Source organism: Accipiter gentilis, chromosome 17 (assembly GCF_929443795.1).
Source record: "Accipiter gentilis chromosome 17, bAccGen1.1, whole genome shotgun sequence".
Lineage (NCBI taxonomy): Eukaryota > Metazoa > Chordata > Aves > Accipitriformes > Accipitridae > Astur > Astur gentilis.
The window spans coordinates 19,785,593-19,811,669 of NC_064896.1; the positions used below are offsets into that span (position 1 = coordinate 19,785,593).

The following is a 26,077-nucleotide window of genomic DNA, read 5'->3' on the forward strand; positions in this document are numbered from 1 at the left end:
AATGCTTGCATCCCCTGCCATTGGCAATTTGTCTTGGTTCTTTTAAATTCCTAAGTGGATTATAATTTTTCTCGTGGTATTATTTGACAACAGTCATATTTCATGGCTTTACTGCATTCTTTGGATAGTTAGAATTTTTTTAAGGAAAGGAGCTCAGTAAGAGGCGGCCATCTCCAGGGCATGTTGTGTAATGCAGACGCTGAAGACGTAGCTGAAATTGTTCTTTGTATTTTTATGTAGCTTTTATCCTCTGAAAATACAGGATTTGCCCTATGATAGTTTACAGCATCTAAAGCACGTTAGTACCCCAATGTCAGATGCAAATCCTTCAAATGCTGTAGCATGAGTAAATTCCTCAGCACCTAATGTATTTCAGTGACTCTGGAATACTCAGTCTAAAATAACTGTGAATTCTCAGTATAACAAGGATGTTTTTAAGCTTTTCAGACACTAATGGGTTCAAAAATATAGACATAAAACTTAGCTTCTTTGCTTTTATCTATGCATAAATTCCTGTCATGGAGTATGTTTGTATAAAAACGATAGGGATCATTTCAGAATCCACTTACCCTGCTCCGAATATTATATTATCGTTTGTTAGTTCGTAGAAATATGCCATATCTAATTAGGTTAGTAATGATTGTACTTAGCATAGGAATTGCGGCAACATAAGGAGAAAATAATCACACATTGCAATATCAAAATAAACATTTCTGTCCTAAGAATGTTGTCAGGTGATGTCATACCATCTGTCCTACTGTACCCACTCGGAAATTTTGCTGCAGCAGCATCTGGTACTTTGGCGAGCTCTGCAGACAACTGTGGTAGCTTTACAGCTGCCTTTAACTTTGCTTTTATATTTAAACAGTATTAAGACTTCATGCTTCACGTTCCTATAAATATGTTTGCTTTTACTGAAGTTGGATACTGAGCAATTTGTATGTTTTCCTGGTTTGCAGAATAAGGTACAGTGTGTGAATTGTCTCAGGAATTTGCAGTTGCCTTACTGTAAAATACAGCTTTCCCCTCCTCCTTCACTCCACAGCCACCTTTGGGCCTGGGAGAGAGACACTCTTAGGGAGGACACTTTCCTGGGCACAGGAGAACCTGAGCCCTCAGTTCTGTTCCTATAAAAATGAGGTTATTTGTACAACCTGGAACAACTCCAGCAGAGAAGACTGAGAGGAAACAATCCCAAAATAAATAATAACCTGGTCACTAATGATGGGGATGGTTTTTCAAGCCCTTACGCTGCACGAGTGAGAGCAGAGAGATGCTTTGGGGCTCCTCACATCCCCAGGGAGAGCACAACTGCTGGGCACTCCTAAGCAGGCTACAGGGGTGCTGGGGGAAGAGAAATGTTTTGGTTTAATTTTTCAGAGAAGGCTGAAGTGCTTACCTCTACCGGAGAATTCTCATCATTCTCCTTGAGAAATGGAGATGTTTGCCTGATAGCAGACAAGCTTCCGTCGATAGCCACGTTCCATGACCCAGCCCATGCTCTGTCCTCCTGTACTTCACCCCTGGTAGCTTAGGAAAGCAACAGGAGCAGGTTTCTGGATTCTCTTTCTTGCATTCCTGGCAGTTCCCAGGTATATGGGGCACTGATACATTTTACCGAGATCTAAGTTTTTCAGTAGGCAGCAAGATACATAAGAAATGTTCAGCATGACTTTTAGTTATTTACTCACAGTACTGCAAACTAAATAAGTGACAAGTGTCAAAACCCCAAAAGTTGGAGCCATGGTGCTTTCTCATATTACTCTGTATTTGTTTGTTTTGTTTGTTTTGTCATGTGAAAATACCTCCTTAGTCCACTTTTACCACTACTGGGTAAAGAAACATGCTAAATCTGACCATGGACGCTGTTATGGTAGGCACTCATGGTTGCTAACCAGTACAGTGATTTCCTGTATCGTGTGCAAGTGATCAGCGTGCAAGCTAAACCAGTGCTGGGTGAGGGCTAGCTGGCACACGTTTGTGGGCACACTCACTCCTGCACGCATGCATTCAGCTCCCCACCGCCTGTTTATTTCTCTGCCATGCTTGTTTTCTTCTTCAGGGTAGAAACAGCTTCTCTGGATCAGCTGTGCCCCTTTTGGGCTCCACATGCACTAGCTAAAGGCTGGGTAAGTTCTCCACTTGTGCACAGAAGGAGCTGGGATGGCATTATTTTGAAAGAGGGCTGCAAGGAAAATCCATATAACCCGTGCTCTCAGACTGGGACTTGCTTGTGCAAATACCTTAATAAAGTGTTACGCTTTCCTTTTTTCCTTCCACAAAATTACGAAAGAAATACAACCCTGTAAAAAGCATGGACCATATCTCATTTTTGGCCTCATACACGGATGAGTGTTCTCTGATTCTAAATTCAGATTTCACTGTGCTAGATGATTTTTAAATAGATTTCACTGTTATTTCCTAAGTGCAGAAATCTAGCCAGTCCATTTCCTTTTCCCCAGAGTTTTGGACATCTGCTGGGGAAGATGCTGCATACACCAAAGGAAGGCTCTGAGTGGATGTCCAATTAATTTAGATTTGTCATTTCAATTTTTTCATTCGGCAGGTATATAGTAAACAAAATAGCTTAAATGAAGTCTGCTTTGGGGTTTTAAATATTTTATTTGTGCTTAGCTTTTGGGAATTGCCCCTTATATACAGCATCTGTTCAATACGACAGGGTTTTCTAGTGTTTGTTGACTGCATATCAGCTCTCCTTTAATTGAGTTAGCAAAATGATTTGTGATCTGCATGGTTAAAACCCCCAGTGTTTAATCCTGCAACTCTTGAGCTCCTTCACTCTGCTCACATGACACTATGAGCTGCTGATTGACTGGCAGAGGGTCTTGGGGGCTCGTCCTTCCGCTTTCATTTCAGGTGCTGAAAGGTGCTCTCGTCTTGGCGAAATGGCAGCCCCTAAAAGACCATATTGGACTCAGTGGGGGGCTGCTGTGGACTTCACTGGGCCAAGGATTTCCCCCAGGCAGGAAAGGGGTTGCTGAGGTGTTTCCCGTGATTATAATGAGGTGCGATGGGATGAAGTTAAGCAATAGGAAATTGAAGCTGAAAGTGTTTTGGCAGAGATGGTCATCTGTAGAGCTAGCTCCCAAAGGAAGTGGTAAAAGTTTGGCTCTTTAATATTACATGGGTCAAAATACTGGAGGACAGACAGTGAGCACCAGTTCTATAGTAACAGCAACACAGAGTAACTGGCCTTCTCATTATTGTCATTCAGGAGTTAGTTAAAAGAAAATCCCTTCCATCTCTTTTAGTTAAGTGGCATTAGCATATGCTATAGATAGAGGTTTGGGATTTTTTAAATAGACAAACAGGAGGTGTCTATGTGTGGGCTCTGTGGCACTAGCAGAAATTCAGTCTCTGAGGTTATGGGACATTAAAAGGCATGGTTTAAAGAAGCAGAAATGGGCTTTCCTCATGATCATGTTCATCTTATTATGCTCTGCTAAGGGCTCTTTTATTACTGTGCTGCCGCTGGGTCTTTCAGTGTAAATTACTCCCTTGAAGATGACCATGTTTTGTGGTTTGCAGCAGGGACACAGGTTTTTTGATGTTGACCCTTGCTCACAAGAGGCTATGACACAATCACTAAAGTTGTTCATGGAAATCATACTGCAGAAAATCATAGTCCCAGGAGTAATGTGCGAGTCATTTAATCCATCAAAGCGCGCTACCCTCCGCAGGAACACATGCAGACCCGTGCCATAAGGAACCTCTGTTCTTTTTGTACAGCACTGATTTTCCTGTTTCTTTCTTGCAGTACAATAAGCACCTCTTCGTACACATTGGACACGCTAACCATTCTTACAGTGACCCGTTGCTTGAATCGGTGGACATTCGTCAGATTTATGACAAATTCCCTGAAAAGAAGGGCGGTCTAAAGGAACTGTTTGGGAAGGGGCCCCAAAACGCTTTCTTCCTCGTAAAATTCTGGGTGAGTAAGACACGACGTGAAGAACTCTCTTGTCGATAAGGCCTGTGTTTAGTGTTTAGCACCCTTTGGGGTGCTTGTGGAAATTTCTCCTCTCGTCATTTAAAAGTGCAAAGCTGTATATCCTTCGGGTAGGACGCTGGCCCAGAGCCCCTCTAGTTGTCAGCTCCACCAGAAGCCTGTGTTGCAGATGCGCGCCTCGACTGTGCTTGACACAGCTGCTGGGCAGGAGCAAACAGGTAACGAGAGCCCTCGTTTGTAAATGGGGAACTGCCATCTAGTGGTCCGAGGAAAAACGGGGAAGCGGCAGAAATGGAGACTGCTTTTTAAGTGTTTCAAATGCTGAACTCTTGCCAAACGCAAATAGCACAAGTCTCAGTCCCGCAATCGGGACTGATCCGATTGATCCGCACTTATGCAGATAGGACCAAGTAGGATTTGAACTGAGTGTGCGGCAGGACAACTGTGAGCCTGGGAGGGTTCCAGGCTTTTTCTTAAACGGTTTTTTGGTTCCTAGAGCACATCTGCTTTCCTCTTGCCTTTTTGTTAGTCAGCCATGGGACTCTGCTCCAAAAGCTGTATCTGTTCATATCAGTTGTGAGCAAGAGTGAAAAAAGAATTTGAATGGCAGGCTGAGATGTGGTATATTGATCTAGTTGTGAGAAATTTAATTGATACATCAGATTTTTCTTATTGTATTTACAAAATCTCATGTTAGTAGTGCTAAAGGTTCATACAAAAGGATCATCAAATCTCCAGGCTGGACCTTATGCTTATACTAAAGCTTTTTCTACTCATTACTTTGTTGGGATGTTTTTTGTGGTTATACTCCTTTTCATAGCAACAGTTATCATCTAAACATTTTAAATTTGTCTTTTAAAACCTCAGTGGAAGGGGCATATTCAGGGTTTAATTACAGGGTGGACAGGTTAAGGCTGAAAGCAGAAAAGGTTGATCTGGAATCACTGCTTATGATCAGATTTCCTGGTGTTTATTGCTTTAAGTTTATCTGTGATGCGACCTGAAATATTCTCCACCTTGTACATACCCCAGACTTCCTATCTTGCCAAGACTTTCTGTAGCACCACACTTGGAACTGGAAACTGGGAATGAGGGAGACTCTTTTCTCAAATCTGGGTGTAGAAGGGATAAATCACTGAGCAGGAGCTATGCTGGACTGCAGAAGAAATCCGTTGAGAAATTCATGGTGCTTAAAACAGGGAATGGGAGCTGTAGACCAAGCATTTGAGGGCTGGCTGAGCAAAGAGGCCAGGAACAGGAGGCAGCAGAGAACTGGGAGCTGAAACACAGCAGCCACCAGGAGCCTCGAAAAGGCAGGTGAAAAGGTAGGGTCAAAAAGCGGGAGGCAGTGGGAAGAGGGAGCATTTGAAATAAGGAGCCTGTGGGGAAACATAGGGATGAAGGCATACAGCAGAAATAGGTATGTGAGAGGTGAGAACAGGACAAGTGTAAGGGCAGAAGAAATCTGGCTGCAGAGGAATCGTGCTTGGAGATTAAGGATCTGTGACCACTAAATACATTTCCTTGCAAAACTTGGGCTTGAACTGAGGACCATCATCTCACCAATCCACTTTGCATAATAAATACTTGTGAAACCCACTGGCAAAAATGAAGGTCACCTCACTTGCCTGTTCTCAGTTCCCATAGACAATTACAAGCCTCAGACTTAATATTAGACATGAAAGCAGCAGAAATTTGTGATACAGTCATTGATGTATTGTATGTTCTGCTTTTTCTTAATGTGGAAACCAATTTTCAGGTGTTCTGAATGCTCAGAGATACATCTAAAGCCAGTAGAGATCTTTGGATCACTAAGGTCTGTGTTGCACTCACAACTTTGAAAATTCAAGTGCCAGCCTTCTCTGCTTGATCTCCTACAAGCACTGCACACCTTTAACACTCTTGCCTCAGTTCCCCATCTGTAATGTGGGGGTGATAACATCCCTTCACCTCAGATGGTCACTGAGAAATCAAACTCATGGCTCTTTATAAAGCATCGAGATAATGTCATGAAGAAAACCTTTATAAAACTAATAACTCTGTTCAGCACAGGTTTTGAGTAGTGTGCAGGAAATAGGGACAGGGCCACACTGAATGGTGAAGACAAAGAAATATTGTATAGTTGCTCAGAGGGCGAGTGTGCAGTCATGTAGCTAAAGACTGTAGCATGATGCAGTTCAGCAGTCAGGACGTGCAGGCAACTTCAATCCAACATTTCCTAACCTTACTGTGCCTTCCAACTTAATGGTCTTTTAATACAATTTTGTGTTGTATTAACTTAAGAGATTAAAAAACATACAGTGCTAACATCCTTCTGAATTATAAGTTAAAAATGTGGTGAGAATGCCTTCCTAAGACACGACCTTAAAATAGGCCAGTGGATTTTCTCTCTCATCGAGTGAGTGAGGCCGAGGGAAGGTGCCAGGGGCAGTGTTTGGGCGTAGCGAGAGTCATGATGAATGCCCTTCTAGGAATAAACTTCACACCAGTGCTCCCCATCTAGAAATATGTATAGGAAAAACACAAGGTGGATGTGTAATTAATCATGAGAATTAGATCCTAAACTGTCAGCTCACTGTCCTTAATTTCTTGCCCCCCAACAGGACATTTCTTCAGAAAAAAAGGATGCTGTTCCCATTTTCATGGGGAGTGTTGAGAAACTGTTCTAAACAGTCATACATTACCATTGTAAAGCTGGCAAAGGTTGCTGACAATCCTTTTGGCCCTATTAGTAACTTCAAGTTTATTAAGATGAAAATAGATTAATTCCTGTATTCTTGTTCTTTTCTTTTACATTAAAAGTATCCACTTCTGAATCAGTATCCACTCTCTCCTTATCATCCGCTACCTCCTTCTACCCTGAAAGTTCAACTTCTCCCAGGTTCTGTTCATGTTGCGTGGTTATTGCTTACTCACAATACTCTCTCTCACCCTTTATTTAACCATTTCCCTTTTCCCATCCTTTTGTTGTCTTCTCCCTTCATTATCATTTAACCATCGACAGTTTGCTCAGCGCTGTAAGCTAGTGCATCCTAGCATCAGTGTCCAGTGAAAGTCCACGTTTTGTTGGAATTTGATTCTAACGTGAGTAAAAGAGGAATATGAATTTATGTTGGGCAAATAAGTACAGGTGAGAAAGCGCTGTAAGGAGAATCAACAAAAGAAAACCAGGGACTATGAGTGAAAGAAGTCAAGGGACACCAGAGAAGGAAAGCAGGCAGATGTCATGGCATGTGGAAGCTTGAAAGTGAAGGTGAGGATTTGATGCCAGAAGGGATGGTGAGCCTGTAAATGGATTTAAAGTGACGTCGGCACATTGCTGGAGGCAGCACAAAGGGTATTTTGTTTAGACATTAGGTCTAGTGTGGAAAGGAAAGATGGGAAACGGGAAGACCAGAGACGAGCACTTGCATTGAGGATGACTAAGGCGGAAAGTGGCTTAGCTCTGGTAGCCAGAAAGATTACTGCTCTTGCTCTTTACCATTTAGTTCTGCTTGAGGCTTCCAGCAGCATAGTTTTCCCTGTGATAAAGGTAATAAGGTTTGATTACAAAAAAGTGGGAGGGAAAGGTCTGAGATCTTGCAAGAAGACATTTGGCAATTGTGGAGTTGACTGCAAAGCATCACAGGTATGGAGTACAAAGCAAAGTGTTGCTTTGCTTTGCAGAGATTTCTTGGTTCATACAGATTTTATCTCCTGTGAAATACAGCCTGATGCTGGGAATGGATGAGCTTCTGGCCTCAGTCCTGGTGACACATCTGGACGTCACGCTTTTGGGCCTCTTCCTACCTAACAGTGCAGGAGGTATAAAAGGAAGAGACTTCTCCTTTTACACCACCTCAACCAACCAACCTTGCAGCCCTGCAAAGCAATTTCCTGGTCCGTTTCTTGCACTTTGAATGCAGTGACTCTTTTCTTCTGTTTATCCCAGGTGGTCACTGGGAACCAGAGAGTTCAGGGAAGTCACCCCAGAGACAGGCTTTTACAGTAATAGATAGAAGGAGCTTTACTTGGTATGTTGTGCACTCAGTACAATGAGTAAATAAGGACCAACATACTAAGAATATGGCACAGGAAATTTGTGTGACAGTGATATGAAACCGGAGATTACAGGGATATAAAATGAAAACAAAAATAAATGCTCTTAAATAAAGGTAAAAGTTATTTCCTAGAACACTGACGCGGAATTCAGACAAGGCTGCAGAATATCTGCAAATGAAACCTTTCCCTGGGTGCAGGTTGAGTGCACGGTCCTGCTTCTGTTGCCTTAGTCACTCGCAAAATAAGCCCAATCTATGTAAAACAATCAGGTATGATTCATGCCATCTAATCTTAATCTCAGCAAGGTCAACATGCGGGTTGGTTAGTTTGTACTTAAACTGTTTTTGTGACTTGAGAAAAGCCCTGAAGTTTTCTGGTCTTTGAAGTTCTGATTAGCCTATCTAAGAGCAAAGCGAACACACGTTACCTCTATTGGTTTCTTTTGTTGGTTGACGTTCCACTCCTATTGATATCTGATGGTATCCCCACTGATCGCTCACTACTATTCTTAAATTATCTAATACTAAATAACACACTAAGGCCTCCTGAAAGAGTTCAAACTAAATGATAGATTGCACCTCCAGCTTTTCCCCGAAATGTCTGCCTAAAACATTACCGCTGGCCTAGCCTTCTTGGCCCGCCGTGCTGATTGCCCAGTGCTCTGCCTCCCCTGGCTCTCTGCTTTCTCCTGCAGGAGGCTGGTGGTACATCTGCCCCCCTCACACCACCTCCCTTTTGAATCCAGCCTCTCCCAGGCACGTCTCCCAAGTAACACCTTCATTTGGACTCTGCTGTTATGATCCCATACATCTCCGTTGACTCTGGCATGGGAATTGCTCTAGGAAGGCACAACTCTGTGTCTCCCTTTATGCCCCTGCCAGCTTTGCTAGCTCTGTAACTTGCCCCTCTCTAGCGCTAGTTCATCCTGGAAACACTTTTCACTACTAGGAGCACTTTTAACTTCAATTCAGCGGTGCGTATCTGTCCACTGCAGCCCAGGTTAAATTCCTCAGGTTTAGGTAGTTATTCCTCTCTCATATTTTGCCTCAACGCCCGATTGCAAATGCTGAGGCAGGGATTCTCTTTTCGTATGACTTTTCCAAGTAACCTACAGTATCGTGCAGTGGGTCCGTGCCTCCGCTGGGATCCTTAGTGCTGGTGTAAGCACACCTTGCAATAATGCGGCCGTGGATTTTGTGTTTCTGACACTGCCACACGATCTGTGCCAACCTGATCTCTGACTTCTGCAGCTACAGCAACAGATATGGGAAGCAAATACATCTGAAAGGAGGAGGGATGTTTTCTCACTAGTGCCATGGGGAAAAAACAGCTGATAGAAATTAATATTGGGCTGTCGGGCTTTCTACTGATCTGATCACTGGCTTAATTTTAAATGTTTGCAGTAGCTTGAACTGTTCTTCAAACTGAGGAAAGCTTAGTCAGAACTCAGTGCAACTCTGAAATAAAGACCCAAACTCATCTGAAGATGCACGGATGATATTAATTAATGTTTAAAATGAATGCCTCTATTTGCAGGAATCTGCAATGCAAACTAGGAGTTTTAGAAAGTAATGCATATTATAATTAGGGCAAGCTTTTAAAGATGCTTTGAAGTCCTAAACATTTTTGAAATTCAAATGTGGGATGGAAATAAAGGAATCTACACAATAAAGGGGCATTAAATTATGTCCCCCAAAATTTCACTGTTTTATAAATGTAAATATATGCCATAATTAGTGGTAAGTAACATGAGGAGGATAGTTAAGTTTATTCCTATTCTTATTCAAAACAGCTGTGGCATGAAAAATAATGCTCCTTCTCTTTGTGATACACTGAAACAAAACAATTTACGCATGTAATCAGTGTTCAGAAATGGCTTGCGCCTGTGGTCTCCTCCCACCCCCTCCTGAATTTATCCCCATGTGCCTCCAGCCGTCTTAAAAGGTGCAGAGATTCTTTGTGCCCTTCATTCACGCACGCACAATTGTGGCTACTGCCTTTTTTTTTTTTATTTTTACGTGTAATTTATATGGCATAATCTAGAATCTTGGATTTCCCTCCACACACACAGACACACATGCACACTCGCCAGCTTTGACTGGCAAATGATCTGCAACTCACAAATGGGATCCGTAATGTGAATGGGTCTATGGCCAGCATGCAAATGTATGCAAAACAAATTAGATATGGAAGAAAGCAGACATCCATTTTCTTTTCCCCATCGCAACCCTCTCGGCGCAGGGGGCTCCCGTGGCGCTTGCGGAGGACCCCTTCACAAATTGATGCGAGGGCATTAGCGCTTGAGGCTGGATAATGAGTGGAAGGGGCCGAGCAGCTGGGAAGCCGGAGCAGCTTGGCCTGTCCGTCACAAGCCCAACCATGTGGCAGACCTGGACGCAATTCCTGAGCTGCAGTGCAACGCGCGGCGAAACATGCCAGCAACCCAGATGCTCCCGTTGGAAAAAATTGCTTCACAATTTGGAATCTCTGCTCTTTGATCACTCTTTGGAGAGGAGGAGGGGAGGCATGATGCGGTCATATGAGTAACACACCTCCCCGCAGTCAGCAGTTGTTAAAACCTATATGTTGTTAATAAGTGACCTTATGCGCTTAATGTTAACGACCGAATGCCAGTGTAAATTGGTCTGGCCCTCCCCAAATCCCACTGTTTCCAGTAGGTGCTGTTTTCCTTCTACTCAGCAGGAAGGATTTAGACACTTCTCAGCACTTTTTGCTGGAGTTGCTTTTTTGTTAGCCAAAGCTGTTATTGTTACACAAGCGCCTTACCCTCTGTCCCCCACCTTGAACACAGACCCTGAGAGCTCTTCTGAAGTGAATGTGAAGATTTTTTAAAAATTTATTTTTATTCTTTATTTTGGTTGCAGCCAGCTCTGGTTTGGTGCTTGCTCTGGCACACTGGCAGAGGGTTCTCCATGCAGCATGTTGAACACTTGGTGCTCTTAATACATGATATTTCTGGTGCTACCCATTGACAAGCTATGCTTTATTAATGAATTAATCATGCTCTTACACAACCACTGTAGATAGGGTGCCAGAAAACTGAGTGCCTCTCCCGCCTCCAAATGCATTCAGCTAATATAAATCTCAGTTCTCAGCAATAAATCAAAATTAGAGTTTTACTCTGGGAAGCAAAAAAAAAAAATACTCCATTTGTGTTTTTAAGTTGTTGGGGGTTTTTTTCCTAAATTGTATTGATCTTGTATTTTAAAACTGAATGAGTAAATGGACTCCTGTTCATCACATGTGGTCATACCATAATATTTGAAATACCATAATATTTGAAATCAAGCCAATATATTTGAAATCACCATTCAAAAGGTTATTTATCCGTATATGCTACCACAGTGCTTATCAGCCCTAATTCCTGGAGCCATGGGTCAGAGCATAGTTGCATGAGAAGCTGTACAGAAGGGAAAGCTGGTTTATAGCCCAGATAGACTTGCAATCTGAGTCTGAAATGCAAGAGAACAGCTACCGACAGAGTACCAAGGAAATAATGAGACCGAGCTGGTTGCAGCATGAGAGGCTGCAAGCACAGCGCTCCAGAAGCTTGACTGGTGTCATGTTTTTCACAGGGATCATTGAAAAAGGAAATTATAAGGAGAGGGTTAATTGAGGTTAATAAGATAAATTCCTATATTTCAATTTTGCTATTATTAGATTTAGCTAGTCTTGCCTCTTCTGTAATATAGGCAGTGAACCTCACTAAGTAATGTCTGCCTCTGGACAATAAGCCTACTTGAACTAGAGCATCACTGTTCATTAGTTAGATACTTAGCTTGGTTAAAAAAGACCCCAAGTAATGGTGATTCCACCACATTTGAAAATTATGCCAGCATTTCATTGCCATCAAGGTTACCAGCCTCTGCCTTGTTTCTCATTTAGCTTTTGCATAGCTTTAGCTTTCTGACTTTTAATGTCCTTTTCTGCAAGATTTAATCTATCAATCAGAAGACTCTTCCCCATGTAGCAACTTGTAGGCTATGACAGAGTCGTGGAAAAACTTTCCTTGGAAAAAGTAAGTAGATGGAGTTTCATTAGTCATTCACTACAAAGGATGTTTTCCAGACCTGAAATCATTCTTGTAACTCTTTTCTGAACACTTTCCAGTTTTCCAACATCCTTTCTAAAATGTAGACGCAAAACCTGGAATCAATACTGTAGTAAGGAACCTGCAAAAACTGAATACCGGGGTAACACATCACCTTATTCCTGCTCAAAGCTACAGCTACAACTCTCATAGCCAGATCAGTGCCTTTTTTTTTTTTTTTTTTTTTTTTTTTTTTTTTTTTTTCTTGTAGCCTTATAACCTTTTTTGGGGGAAAAAACCCCACCAAAACCAACCCAACCCTGAATTTTAATTGTGACCCACTTTCGTCAGTTCAAGAAATACAATTTTGCTTTCAGGTATATGTGTTTAGACAAACCCCTTACTATGTAAGCCATAACAATATAATTACCAAGTCCTTCACCATCATTTTTGAACCAAAGATTTGTATTTTACCAGCAGTGATAGTCCTTCCTGCTTTTCTAAAGATATTCAGCATGGAACAAAACTTTCAATACCTGGTTCAGAATACTTCCTTGATGTGACAATCCCCTCTTCGCAATGATATGCACTCCTCCCTAGTGTTCATGTACTCGGCTTCTAATGCAAAAGTTTGAACCCAGACTGAGGGGAAGGACTTGTTTTAGTATGCGAGAACAGACAAAATTCTTTCAGTATTAGAAGAGGCTTTGGTGAAGCCTTCATTTAAGAGTATCTGCCATTGCCAACTCTTGGGATTTTTATGTTGGTGTTACACTTTTTGGAGAAGTCTTAAAGCTTCAGTTCTCAGCAGTCTGTAATTAGTTGAACATGAAAACTGTTGTTTAAAAGGAAAATTCTGTCCTTCCTTGAAAACACCTTTATTGTGTGCTAGACTCAAAAAAATCAAGGAGCAAGTAAAGGTAATTCATGTCTGTATTATCACCACGGGACTTTTGCAACAACGTTGTGATTGCATAAGAGTAAATCATGACATTTGAGTGATAATTTCAAGTGTTCCTCATTCAAACATCAGGGCCCCAGCCTGTATTTTTTGTGTACACAGGACTCCTGGTGATTTCAGCAAGAGTTGGAAGAGCTGTGGGAGTGATCAACAGGGTGCCAGATGGCCACATGTGTTACTTTTCCAGGTTAAATGTCAGCATGTAAATACAACAATTAGGTATTTTCTTCAGTGGGCTTCAGAATCAGAAGGCAGCAGATAAAAAGTTATTCTTTCTTTTAACTATAAACGGTTGTTATTGCAGCTTGAAATGTAAGGTCTATGTGGTTGACTCTTTTGACAACATGAAATGGTGAGGAGCATTTTAGTTAAGATTTCTTAAATATTTTGCCCATATCTGAAAAGAAAAAGAAAAAAAGAAAATGTTTTGATAGTAAAATTGTAATTGTGGTAGCAGCAGGAATAACCACTTTTTAAGAGATTGCTATTCTTGTTATTGTTGTTGTTATTATTATTAACAACATCATTACTAGCAACATTGTTATTAACATTATTAACAGCAATGCAAGTGTTTTCTCAGAAATCCCTATTCTTCAGAAATTCCAATGGAGCAGCTGTGGCATGGCTGATGGCTGCTACAGTTTGTCATGTTTAGATGTTTGTTCATGTTTCAGTTGCAAGCCAGCTGTGATGGCAAATTGCTTATCTACTATTAGCTCGGAACAGTTTCTTAAAGCTCACTGTGAACACGCTGCTTTAGATGTACATTAAACATTAACTGCTGACCTCATGCAAAGCATGTGCAAGAAACAAGGTGTAATAGCGATAGGATTTCTTTCTGTTATGCAAAATACGTGACTATAGGGCTGTTTGTGTTACTGTGTGTAAACCTCGGGAGACTCTCCACTGATTAATTTACCAAAGCCAGCCTGAAGTAATCTCAGACCTATGTCTTCTCCGTACCACAAGCTAGCTCGCTATGTGCTATTATCAGCATATTGCCTCAGAATGTTGTACCACAAATAAGGGCTGTAGACACTGAGTAGAATTAATGAGGTGTTGCCTAGTTAAAAATTAAATAGCAGTTACAAATGGCCTGAACTATAGTGAAGGCAGGATTATAAATGTTCCACACTAACTAGTAAATAAACATACCTGTAAACTGGGTTTTTAAAAAGTCTCAAGGTAGGCACAAAGGTATATGTCAAAATTTTTGTGTTACACTTCTGTATTGGCAATAAAAACAAGCAGAGCTAGACTTGCAAGTGAAACAGCTTCAAAAGTGCATTTCCCTGCTAAAATGCTTGTCTCACAGCAAGTTAAAAATTCAAGCGATTCTTAGATGTTACGCTGCAGTAGCTGATCAGCTATTTCCACATAAAAAGAAAACCCTGCCCACTCTGGGCACCAAAGATGGTAGCAGAGCTAATGCCTGAATCAACAAATCCAGCTGCGGATATCCCTAGACTCTGCCTGTATCCATATTAGTGCTCTTTTAAGTTGAGGGCTTTTGAAAATGGATTCATGATGACAAAGAGCACAGTGGCAGAACAGCTTCAGTGCTGCTGCAGGCCTGGGGAGGCTGGATTCAGCATGTGACCTGTGCTCTTGCTTTGTAGCCAAATTAATCATGCTGTGCACAGGACTTGGATTTGGATATAAATAATTAAAGGTAGCACTGTTCCTCGTTTGATCCCGCAAGTCTCAATCTCTGTTGCTAGATATCAAAGGCAGCCGGATAGTTATTCAGGCTGCACAGAAATACTAAAAGAAATCAAATACTTCCAGGAATATTTTATTGGTGCTGTAGGCACAGCTCAGTGCGCACACAGCTCACGTGAAGCCTGTGAGTTGTGCCATATAGCTCCGCGCAGTCAAGTCTTTTGCTGAATCGGGGCCATATGGCTTGACAGACTCTTATCAGATACCGATTCCCGTGTTGTGCAGCTGTCTCCCTTTGCCGTGAGGATTTCATTGCTTTCAGAAAGGAGAAGGAGAAAGTGAACTGTGGCCCCTCAGGAGCGGGATGGCTTGGTTGAATTCGAGGCCGCAGGGCAGGTTCCCTCCCGAGGAATGAGCTCTGGAGCCAGGCTCCTTGCAGGTGATCGTTCCCTTTGCTCCAGAGACTGCATCAGCTGTCTGCCAGACGAGAACACCACCTGTAGCCCAGAGAAATACTGGGTTGTCTTTTGTTGTTTAAAATTTTAAGAAATTGCTGCTTCCCTAATGTTTTTACTGCAACAATTAATTAGGCAGGTACTTCCTGACAGACTTTTTCCACTGTCACTCTTGTCACTATAAAACTCCCCCCGCTCTCCCCTATTTCTGAAAAGAATGGTGAGCTAATTACAGCTTATGCTACTGACACTGTCAAATGAAATTAAGATCTTCAACATCTATTACTTTTTCCCAACAGGCTGACTTAAACTGCAACATTCAAGATGATACAGGAGCATTTTACGGAGTCACTAGTCAGTACGAGAGCTCAGAAAACATGACAATCACCTGTTCCACCAAAGTCTGCTCGTTTGGAAAGCAAGTAGTAGAAAAAGTAGAGGTGGGTGTTGCGATGGTATATGTGGGATGATTCTTTGGTTCTCTTTCATTTTCTTAGGCTTTCGCTCTCTTGTCTTCACTTTGCTCTTATCTGGCTTTTCCTTCCTTCCTTCCTCTAATCCTTTCTGAAAGAGTATTTTTCTTCCCAGCAGTGTTTGGGTTCATTTTAAATCACCACGTGACTGGTGACACTACAGTCAGTCACCTGTTGCTTTGGAGACCCTCCTCCCCCCTGCCTGTGGCACCCTTCCGTGGGGAACCTGCAGCTGACGTCAGTGCTGCCTCCTCCATCACCTGGCAGAAAAAGAAAAGAGCTCAAGCAAATGCTTGTGCTCCCATTTCCAAACACTCGGCCAGCCACGTAGCCTGTTTGGAACCATACTACAGTGACGAGCTAGCATCTCGATTTTTTAAAACATTTTAAAGCCGATGATGGTGTCCTATGTTTCGTCTATACCCATGCTTATTTTATCTTAAATTACACGCAGAAAGGCATGCTTTCCCTGGTCACCAGCAGCTTTTGAATACAAAAAGTTGCATATTTTCTTAACATGCAAGGACCTTTATTTTCTACCCTTTCTTTTCTAAGCATAGAACTCCATGGTGTGGTCAGGTAGCTAGTTGATTTATTGTACAATGGTACTGCAGCTATTTAACTTGTCTTCTGTGTACTAAGCCCCACACCCACATCTGTTATCTGCAATACAGGTTTCGTACGAGACTTTTAGCCGAGAGCTGCAGGTTGAGCATTTATAGATATCCTGGTCACTTCATGTCCTTCTTATACTACATGTTTTCTGTGCATGGCAACCATAAAAAAGTTTTCCGTCATTTCCATTATTCCAAGCTTAGAGAAAGCCAAAAAAAACCCCATGAGCCGCTGAGTAGCTCATTCGAGCAATTGGTAGCTGGGTAGCAGGAGTCCAAGAGTCACAGCCTTACCCTCCTTCAGCCCCTTGTGAGCTCCTGCAATCTAAATCAGTCTGGTTTTCTTCTGACTGCAGTCTTGTGTCTTTCTTTTGCACAAGACAATAGTCTTTGAATATTAAATCATGCAAATATATAGCTATGTTTATATGTGTATATTTATGCATAAATATATAAGGTTGTTTTTGCTGTTCCCTTTGCAGACAGTTGCCTTGAAACTACTGTAAAATCATCTTACCACAAAGTTTTCTGCTTAATTCATTTTTACTTGGCTTGGACTTACCTTTGTGTAATCATCATCTGCTCAGTCTTTTAATTCACAGGTTAGAGAACAAGTAGTGATATTACAACTTTTAATAATGAAGGGCCCTTGAATTTTTAGCAAGGCACTGTATAGCTCAGGCAGGGAGTTAGCAAGTAGGTGTGTGTGTGTCCAAGAGCCACTTTCTCTTTTTTCTGTCTACACAAAGAAAGAAAAAAAACAGATTTAGTATTCATTTTTTTGCTGTTTCTGAATTATTTTATTCTAAATGCTCCCCCCTTTTTTTTTTTTAGACTGAATATGCAAGGTTTGAGAATGGCCGATTTGTGTACAGAATAAATCGCTCTCCAATGTGTGAATATATGATCAACTTCATACACAAGCTGAAGCATTTACCAGAGAAATACATGATGAACAGTGTGTTGGAAAATTTTACAATTTTATTGGTATGGACTCGCTTTTTATTTTTTTCCATTTCTAAAATACTCTCAGGCTTTGTGTGGCTTGCTTAACTCGTAATATTTAGAACCAGTTTCCGAATCCCTTAGTCATGTTGCTTATTAAACAAATCATCCCACTGACTTCAGAGTAATGCTCTTGGAATTGTGCGCTATAGACGCTAAGGATGAAAAGGCTAAGCTGGCTGAGAACATGAACAAACGTCTTTGTTACCTTCCAAAAATTCAGCTTGCTTCTTTTTTTCGTACAAGTCTCTATTTGGTGTTTGTAGGAGCCTGAGGCAGTAACTTTGAACCATCCCATTAATCTAATGTGTTCTTACTGAGATGTCAGTTATAATACTGCAAATGTCAGTGGCGTTAATTAGTTCTTGGGCCAGGAAAGCATGCAGTAATGGGTACACCCAACAGGTGACCTAAAGCACGAAGAATGGGCCACAGAGTGGCCTTTCAGCCAGTTTCGTCCAGTTACCCAGCTCACTTTCACCGTGCCTTTGCAGTGGCACCTCAGCCAAGCATTTAGAGCCACACACTGCTGCTGCTACCGTAGGATTCGGGCAGGACCAAGGGCTGGCCGTACAGGGAAGAGGTAAGGCTGCGAGCACAGAGCCACGTGCTCCCCGTTCAGCTGCCTTTTGGCAAGTGAACGCAAGGCGACAAGGGCGCGCCCGCTTCCCTTGGCTGACACGGGGCTCAGGTTGAGGGAAGCTGAGCCAAGACCACACGATGGCGGCTCATGGTCCAGCAGCCAGGGTGGGATGAATCTCAGTGCCATCCGCCGGGAGCGACAGCCCCCGAGCACAGTGTGTGAGCATAGTCACGGAGTTCAGTTTAAATTGCCAAAGAGGAGCAAGAGGACACACGTTTCAGTCACATCTAAAGATTGTCTAAATTAAGCCAGTCATTTCTTGTTTTGGCTTCAGTGTTTCCTAGTTAGTAATATATTGTCTACCTCTTCCTTCCCCTCAAACAGGTTGTAACAAACAGGGATACACAAGAAACCCTGCTCTGCATGGCTTGTGTATTTGAAGTGTCGAACAGCGAACATGGAGCACAGCATCATATCTACAGGCTTGTAAAGGACTGAGCAGTTATTTATATATACACTTCATTTCACTTCTTTATCAAAACACAGACTGTAAACCTCAACACTAAGTGGCAGTGCCTCTGGCCCAACTTTCACCCACATTTTTCTAAATCCTGTTTTAGTGAAGTCATTTTTAATGTGTTCATATATAATTGTAGCTGTGAAATTCTGGTACAGTTGTAAAAATTATTTCTAAAACTAAGTGTTCTTCAAATTTGTAAACCGCAGTTCTTTGGGAAGACTGTATTTAAGAACCTAATGCCTCTGTCTGTGGAGGCCTATTTTTAATTCTGATAGAAAAATGTATGACAGAGCATTTGCCATGGGGAAAAACTGACAGCATTTATAAGAATTTATTTTGGGTTTTTTTCCAACATGAAATACTTGTTTTACAATGCAAGTGAAATTGAAATGAATCTTTAGCTATAACTGTAAATGAGTACACAAAGTTAATAATCTTTATAGAATTATCTTTGTAACTAATTAGGGTGGAAGATATGGACGAATGTAATTCACTAAATTATTTTTTAAAATGAAACATTTTTCTGTTTGAAACCAAATGAAAAATATAGCCTTAAGAAATGCCTGATAGAAACAGAGAGGTCCTAAAATTAGGCAAATTTTGTATTTTTTTCTCAACGCTAAAACTAATCTTCTAATCCATTAAACTTTCAAACAGGTATTGCAGAGAAAGAAAACATCATCCCTTATCCCTAACATATCTAGTGTATTTTAAGAGTATAAAGTTGTATTGTACTAATATGAAAATTTGATTATTTAATGAAAAAGATGGCTCATTTTGCAATAAGTAGGTAAATACTGAAGATTTAGACTTGCATTATATGTAGTCTTGTGTGTGCAGTTATATTTTATATGGACAACTATGTTTTCTAATAAGTTGAGCGCAAAACTTACAACTCTGAAATTAACAGATGAATGGAAACAACTGACATTGCAACAGCATCGAGTAATTCGTAAACTGAGAGAAAAACACTAATGTGTTTGAAAGAAGAATACGTACAACCTCTGAAAGGCTCAACAGCTTTAATATCTATGGGATGCTAGAAAATCACAACCAACATCAGGCAAAGAAGATTGGAAACTGGAGATGTTTTTTTTCTCCTTTTCCTCTTTATCATGGTGCTCTTACACCTCTCCCACTTGTCTCTCCAGTTCCGACTGGCAAAGACCCTATACGGAACAAATGCGTACGTACCACGCGGGGCCCGATGTCCTTTTGCATCTGGATGTGGTAGTATTCATCCTTCTGATACGTTCAGGGAAGACTCCAGGAAGTGAAGTACAGCTGGAGATCTTTTAATACTATAAGGGTTCGAACCATGGATGTGGGCGTGAGTGGTTGTCTGAGGTACACACTTGTGAGAGAAGTAGTCTCGTTCCTCCTGGCCAAACCAGAGAGTGTTGCTCAGTGTCTTTTCTTCTGCTGCACAGCCAGCGCTGCCCCTCGGTCGCCCGAGCAGCAGTTGTTCCAGCAGGTGCCGGGCCAGTAGTGGGTTCTCACGTGAAACCTGTGTCTGAAAGGCTGAGGGCTGCCCAGCCGAGCACAAGCCGCCTTAAAGATCAGTCATGAGGTATCGGCAAAGAGTGCTCTTGGGAAGGTCTTCTGCAATCCTGAAGCAAAGAAGTTAACGCATGTCAGGTCCCTTCTCCCTGCCCTTTACCAACACGCACCCGTGCACAATTTAAGTCTAGACTTTACTCCCAGGCACAGTGCTGTAGCCTTCAAAAAAGCCGGTCTTATTTTTTTAATATGATATTTCCGCATAGTACTTGCTGTTAGAATTGCCCATTGTTGAATTACCTAGACCAGAATATGGCCTGGACGAAGTAGCGGGTTGCTGTACGCCTGCGTCAGACCGTGTTCATAGTTAACGCTGGTGAGGACGCAGGTTAGAGGACGATACAAACGTTACCGAGGGAAAGGGCAACTGCATAAATTCCTTAGCCTGCCTCCGATCTAACTCTAGTAGGTGGGTGATTGCTGTGATGTCTAGCTGTTCCCTGCTTGTGGATATTAGGGCTGGTGATCTTTCGGTTTATATTCCGTGAACTGAACAGAGAAACGTGTCCATGGTAAGGTCTCTTTTAACACTCATTTTTAACACTAACAATCACATCAGGAAAAGCACTGCATTGTAACAGCCTAATGGTAGCCCTTTATTCTAAGCACTTGGTGTTACAAGTCAAAAACTACTTTTTTGTTTTATTTTGTTCTAAAGTTGTCTTTTATTTAGGGTTTGAATTGTGGTTTTGGTGATTTATTTTTTTTTAAATAACAAGCAAATTCTTTGAGGCATATAAAGTATGTAAGTCAATTTGCAAAACCAGGTACAGTTTTTTAATAGAATCTGGCACACTACATATGCCATTTACTATAGGGTTTAAAAAGTCACAATGTTTATTGGTGTTCACATATGTAATATTAGGGAAACTACTTCCATCGTCTTTTCTTTACACTTCTGTAAATGACCCATACCCTGTATATGTTAATTCTTAAAAGCCTTAATCTTTCAACTGTTCAGTGTGGGGTGTGTAGTCTAACAGGCTGCCTGTAAACTGTGAGCTCTTTTGTAAGCTGGAAGTACTTATCTTGTTACTGTTATTTTTTGTAGGAACCTTTTAATTGAGAGCTGCCAAAGCATTACAATATGCAGTGCCTTAGCATTATATTAGAAGTACCTTTAGCCTCTTAACATAAATTTTATATGTTGTTTTATTAATTGGTTCCATTTTTAAAAATATCTGTATTTTTTCCCACAGAAACGCTCCTTCACTGCTTGGTCTAAACCAACCTTCTGTACAAGTCAGTCCCATTACTACGCAGTTAAACGCCTATACCAAAAGGAAAGGTTACAGATTCTTAGTTCTCCGTGAAAAGTGAATTGTATTAATAAATGCTGCCTTTTTAAATTTCATGACCAAATAATTAATTGTGACTCTTCTGCACTCTAGCATGAAAGTGCCTTTGGTTTGAAATTCCAGCTTAGAAAAGTGCTGCCATAATGACAATTTGTAGAGAGACCAAAAATATTTAGTTATCACCGTAATGCCTTTGGTTTATTGGAATAAGTTGAATCTACAGGCCTCCATTCACAAAAGAGCACCATTTATAGCAAAGTAATTTTGCTAATGATCAACCTGCTGAAGAATAATCTACTGTTTGCCATTTCTGACAGCATTGCAAACCAGCAACTGATTTGTCTGTGATATAAAAATGAAAATTATTTGCATTTATATTCTCTTCATCCAGTCATGCATCTGCATAATGAGAGATCCATATACTGCAGAATTTCAGACAGTGGACAAATGTGACTTTATTGTTCTCCTAATAATATTTCGGTATCTGTGAAGACTTTTTGTTTAGACAGAAGATTTTGTTTACAAAGTTGTGCATGCTGAAAGTCTGATGCATAAAAAAAGACGAAAACAGAGAACGGAGAATAGCTAGGGTAAATGCAATTGTGTGGTTTTAAGCATTGAAACGTTGAGTGTGAGCGTTGTGGATGAAGGTGCTGTTAGAGAAACTCTGGCCAGCACTATTCAAAACACAGGGTTGTTTTGGTTTTTTTTCCTCCCACATGATGTCTTGGAAAAAAAAAATTAGCTCCTCTTAATCAAGTGTCTTTATTTGATACCTTCTGTGAACGGGGGCCATACTGTACACTACAACTACAATTGATGGGAAGAGGAGCAAGATTTTAAGAAAATTATGTTAGAAAGAACAAATATCAGCAAAACCAAAAGCTGTCAGAGGGATTATATAGTTGTGTATACAATTTTAACTTGATTTTTAAAGTATTTGATGAAAACTAAGATTAACTTTTTATATAGAGAAATATTGTGACACTGTGTGGTAAATATTGTGATAATTCAAGTTCCCTGTCTCTAAAATATTATTTTTGTTATTCCTTCAAGGTCTAAATCTCACTTACCTCTATAAGACAAGTAACCCCGTTGAACTCAATGAGACTGAGGTAGGGCAAAGACACTTTCGCCCCACGAGTAGAGCATATATTTTCAGTTATTACCAAACGTTTCAGCTGTACTAGCCAATATTTGTGACAAACTACACTTCTGTCTCATTAAAAATATTAAAATAAGCCTAACGGTACCATTTGGGGCTGTTAAAAAATAACTGCTAACAAATGTAGTTTTACTTACTTGAATTCCAAAACAATTTTATTTAGGTACTGCACCACTATTTTGAAGGAATTGCAGATATAATGCCTGTTTCTCACTTTCCCTTTCTACCACAGCTACGGCTCATTAAGTTTGGCAGTAGCTTCTTCCGTTAAAACCTCCACGGTATAGGCTATTGGAAATAATGAAGGGTGTACATTAATGTTGAATGTAAGTAACTGGCCAGTTCCAGGCAGATACAACATTTGACGTACTAATCCATATCTATTTATTTTTCCACTGCAAGTCCTAGGGCATACTTGCTTTCTGAAGCAGTTCCCCGTATAGTTTTCCTGAATCACTCAGTCGGTCATACTGAAACCTTTTGTCTACTCTTTACTTGACCCTACTGATACACGTACCCGGTCACACAGCAGCTGTGTATAATAGAGTCCAGTTTTGTACTTTTCTCAGGATGATCTCTTTTCCCCCCTCTTATCTTTCATAACGAGATATTTAGCCCCCTATAAAGATTGAGGCTGGATAAGTCAAAGTACAAAAAATACTTTGGACATCTTTATCTTTTAACTTTTCAGGTCATTCTTGCCAAGATCATGTAATTAGTGTTAGTGTATAAATTAAATCTTAAATGCACTCGGTTGACTAAAAGGAGATGGATCCCTGTTACCTCCTTACAGAATAAGTGTTTTTGTTTTTGTTTTGTTTTATGGGCCTCTGATTCAGGCTCATGACTGCAGACAAAAAATACAATATGTGCCTGAAAAAAAAAAAAAAGACAAAAGAATTTTATAACATTGAAAACCTGAATAGCCTTTAATTCTTCAGTACATTTTATGTAAAACAGGTTGGGTTTTTGTTTTGTTTTGGGGTTTTTTTGCCATGTGCATTTGTTCACATTTGTAAATGACTTAATGGAATTCTCACTTTATGTTTATTTGTGTAATGTGTATAAAATGGGTTTGTGACTTAAGCATATTCATATATGGTCAGTGGTTACTTTAATATTGTACTGCTGCTGGTAACTTTTGATGTAGAACTTACCTTTTGATGATAAAGTACCTCTAGGTTAGACAGTGAGGGAAGGCTCTTTGAAAAAAAGTGAATGTTCTCCAATGTTTTCTTAACATATTTGCAGAAGCTTTCAAAAGGAGTTTCAGTCAAACCTCTTGGCAGTACAGTATTCTTGTATTTGTTATTGTCTGTGTGTAGGTACTGGTACCTTTTTTTGTTTAAAATGTTTTAAGTGTTGGCTTTAAAGTGAATTTATCTTTAGTATGATAGTAATATGAAAATTATAGGTTTTGTGTGCAGAGAATTTTTTTATAAAGTGCTTTGTAAAGAAAAAAAAATGTATTCTAGCTTTCGCGGTACATATGTGTGATAACTTTAATATCCATGACAGTTAAGTGCAATTATTTCATCACTCTAAAAATGCTATTTTTGTGTCGGTTACTGCAGGTGTTTTCATGTCTTTGCAAAGTGACACATTTTGATGCCTTCTTGATAAAGTGGTAGAATTTTTGTAGCTTTCTAGAAACTTTGTATTCATACAGTATCGATTGAAAATAAAGAAAATGAAAGTGTTTTGTGCATTTATCTTAATCTCTTACATCTATCTCTTTTTAATGTTGACTGCAACTTTCAAAAGCGGTTTCCAAAGTAGCACAAGGCCAGATTTGCAGCAATATCTGTGTACCTACTTAAACATGCAATGGACATCCAGCAGGATTTACAAAAACCTGTAGGGATGGCACTCAAGGCTGGCACGTCCGGAAGCCGTGTTCAACAACAAGTCCATACGCGTTCTGGCATTTTATCTGCAAGAAAGGTGACTACCTCTAGCCTGTGTGTCTTCCTAAGAAACGGTGGTGGATTTTTTTTGAAATATCATTTAAACCACACTTTTAATGGTAAAAGCTACCCATCCCCCTTTATTCCAGAAGCAGGGATGAACTATTCAAAATCTTACATAATAAATGGTATCGAATACATGACTAACTTGGTAACTAGAACTGACTGAGGAACGCAGTAGTAGTTATCGGAGGTTGAGGTGTTTCTTCCAGGACACTGAGCTCTGTGGGAACTGAGGTCCTAAAAATGTGACATTTTTCAAGAGACTTATTTCTTGTTTTTCTTAAACCACTTGCCCCTCAGCTAGCAGCTATACCTGGTACGATGAGAGAATGAAACAGGATCAACTTGCCTGCCGCATTCATACAGTGAAACCACCTAGCTAGGGGAAAAAAAAAAAAAAAAAGACAAAGAAAAGAAAAGAAAAAGAATAAGAGCGATATCTGGGATCAACTGAAATCAATGGGAACAGGAGCAGGACTTGGCAGAGAAAAAAAAATACATCTGGCTCATCTTCTGCTTCAAAAGGGGAGCAGTAGCTTTTGAATAAACCACATGCCCCTCCCACACACCCCAATTCTCCTTTTGGGTGGCAGATGTTCCACTGCCATTTTTAAAATGCCAGCAGAGCACCCCCCATGTGCAAGATGAATGGGTTGAGAACAACGCACAGATATGGTCTGTTTTGACCCTGTTTTCTTTTCTTTGTTCCCCATTAAGTATACGGCTTCAGCCCTTTGAAGTGGGTTAGCTGTTTCAGAAGCAACCTGCTTCTTAATTAAGGTTCTGGTGCTTAATTAATTTAAGTTAAAACCCATAAATCTTCCACCTTTGGGAAAAACATCATGCAGCATTTCAGGTTGGGAGTCCCCATGTAATGTCACACCATTAGTTTATTTTACCGAGCTGCCTTCAGCAGAAGCAATGGCCTCTCCCTGACTAAGCACAGTCTGGTTTATGCGAACACGGCAGCATGGGCAGGGAACAAAGAAGACAGACCAGTTACTCCGTGCCATTTTATGAAGCATAGAATGGTGAGCTCTAAGTGGGCCATGGACTTTTCTGTGGATTTTTTTTTTTTTTTTTTAAAAGATGCAGCCTATTTGACACTACAAATACAGAACACATTTAATGCTCACAAACCCAAGGGTAAAAGGAGGGTTCAGAGCTAAGCAGTATGTTAGCAGATGTCTGTAGTTCCCCCACACAGCTCTAGCTGTTCATCCCAACCCTGACCTTTTGCAGCCTTACTATTGTTGTCTCGAACCCTTTGAGCAGAAACAGCTGAACAATCTGTTACACCAAACAGCGGTAGCTTAGCAATGTTCATAAATAATTACCTACCTTGTAGAGACGTGTGACACTTAATTGGTTAATGGCTGTAAATTGTTATATGATTGCTGGTTTTTGGGAGAGCTAGAGCTGTGCTGGAGACACTAGAAACCTGGTGAAGGTGGGAAGGGCAGAAGGGAGTTGGTAGAGAGACTGTGCTAGGAGTGGAGGGAAAAGGAAAATCGTAGAAACCCAGAGTGCAAGTGACTGTGAAAAAATGAGTAGCAGGGTATTGCTTTTCAAAGAAAATGAAAAGCTGAGGACAGGAGAAAATAGGAAGAAAGGAGAAGGAACATCTGAAGACCAACAAGAACTAAGTCCATCAGAAGAATGAGGGAGAACTAAGACTAAGAAAAAGGCTACAACAAAACAAACAAGATAGACAAATAACACCTTCTAGGTCACTGAATACAATTGGCT

General features: G+C 40.7%; 1 protein-coding gene across 3 annotated transcripts in view; it reads left to right on the forward strand.

Moving 5' to 3' along the window:
• TEAD1 (TEA domain transcription factor 1) overlaps positions 1-24,053 on the forward strand; it is a 109,328-nt gene extending 85,275 nt beyond the window's left edge. For all 3 annotated transcript variants that reach the window (XM_049819943.1, XM_049819944.1, XM_049819945.1), the window contains 4 exons: positions 3,779-3,952; positions 15,440-15,580; positions 17,062-17,214; positions 18,200-24,053. In XM_049819943.1, coding sequence (XP_049675900.1) covers positions 3,779-3,952; positions 15,440-15,580; positions 17,062-17,214; positions 18,200-18,313 — 582 coding nt within the window. In that variant the 3' untranslated portion in view covers positions 18,314-24,053. The remainder of the gene's footprint in view (positions 1-3,778; positions 3,953-15,439; positions 15,581-17,061; positions 17,215-18,199) is intronic.
• The last annotated feature ends 2,024 nt before the right edge of the window (positions 24,054-26,077 follow it).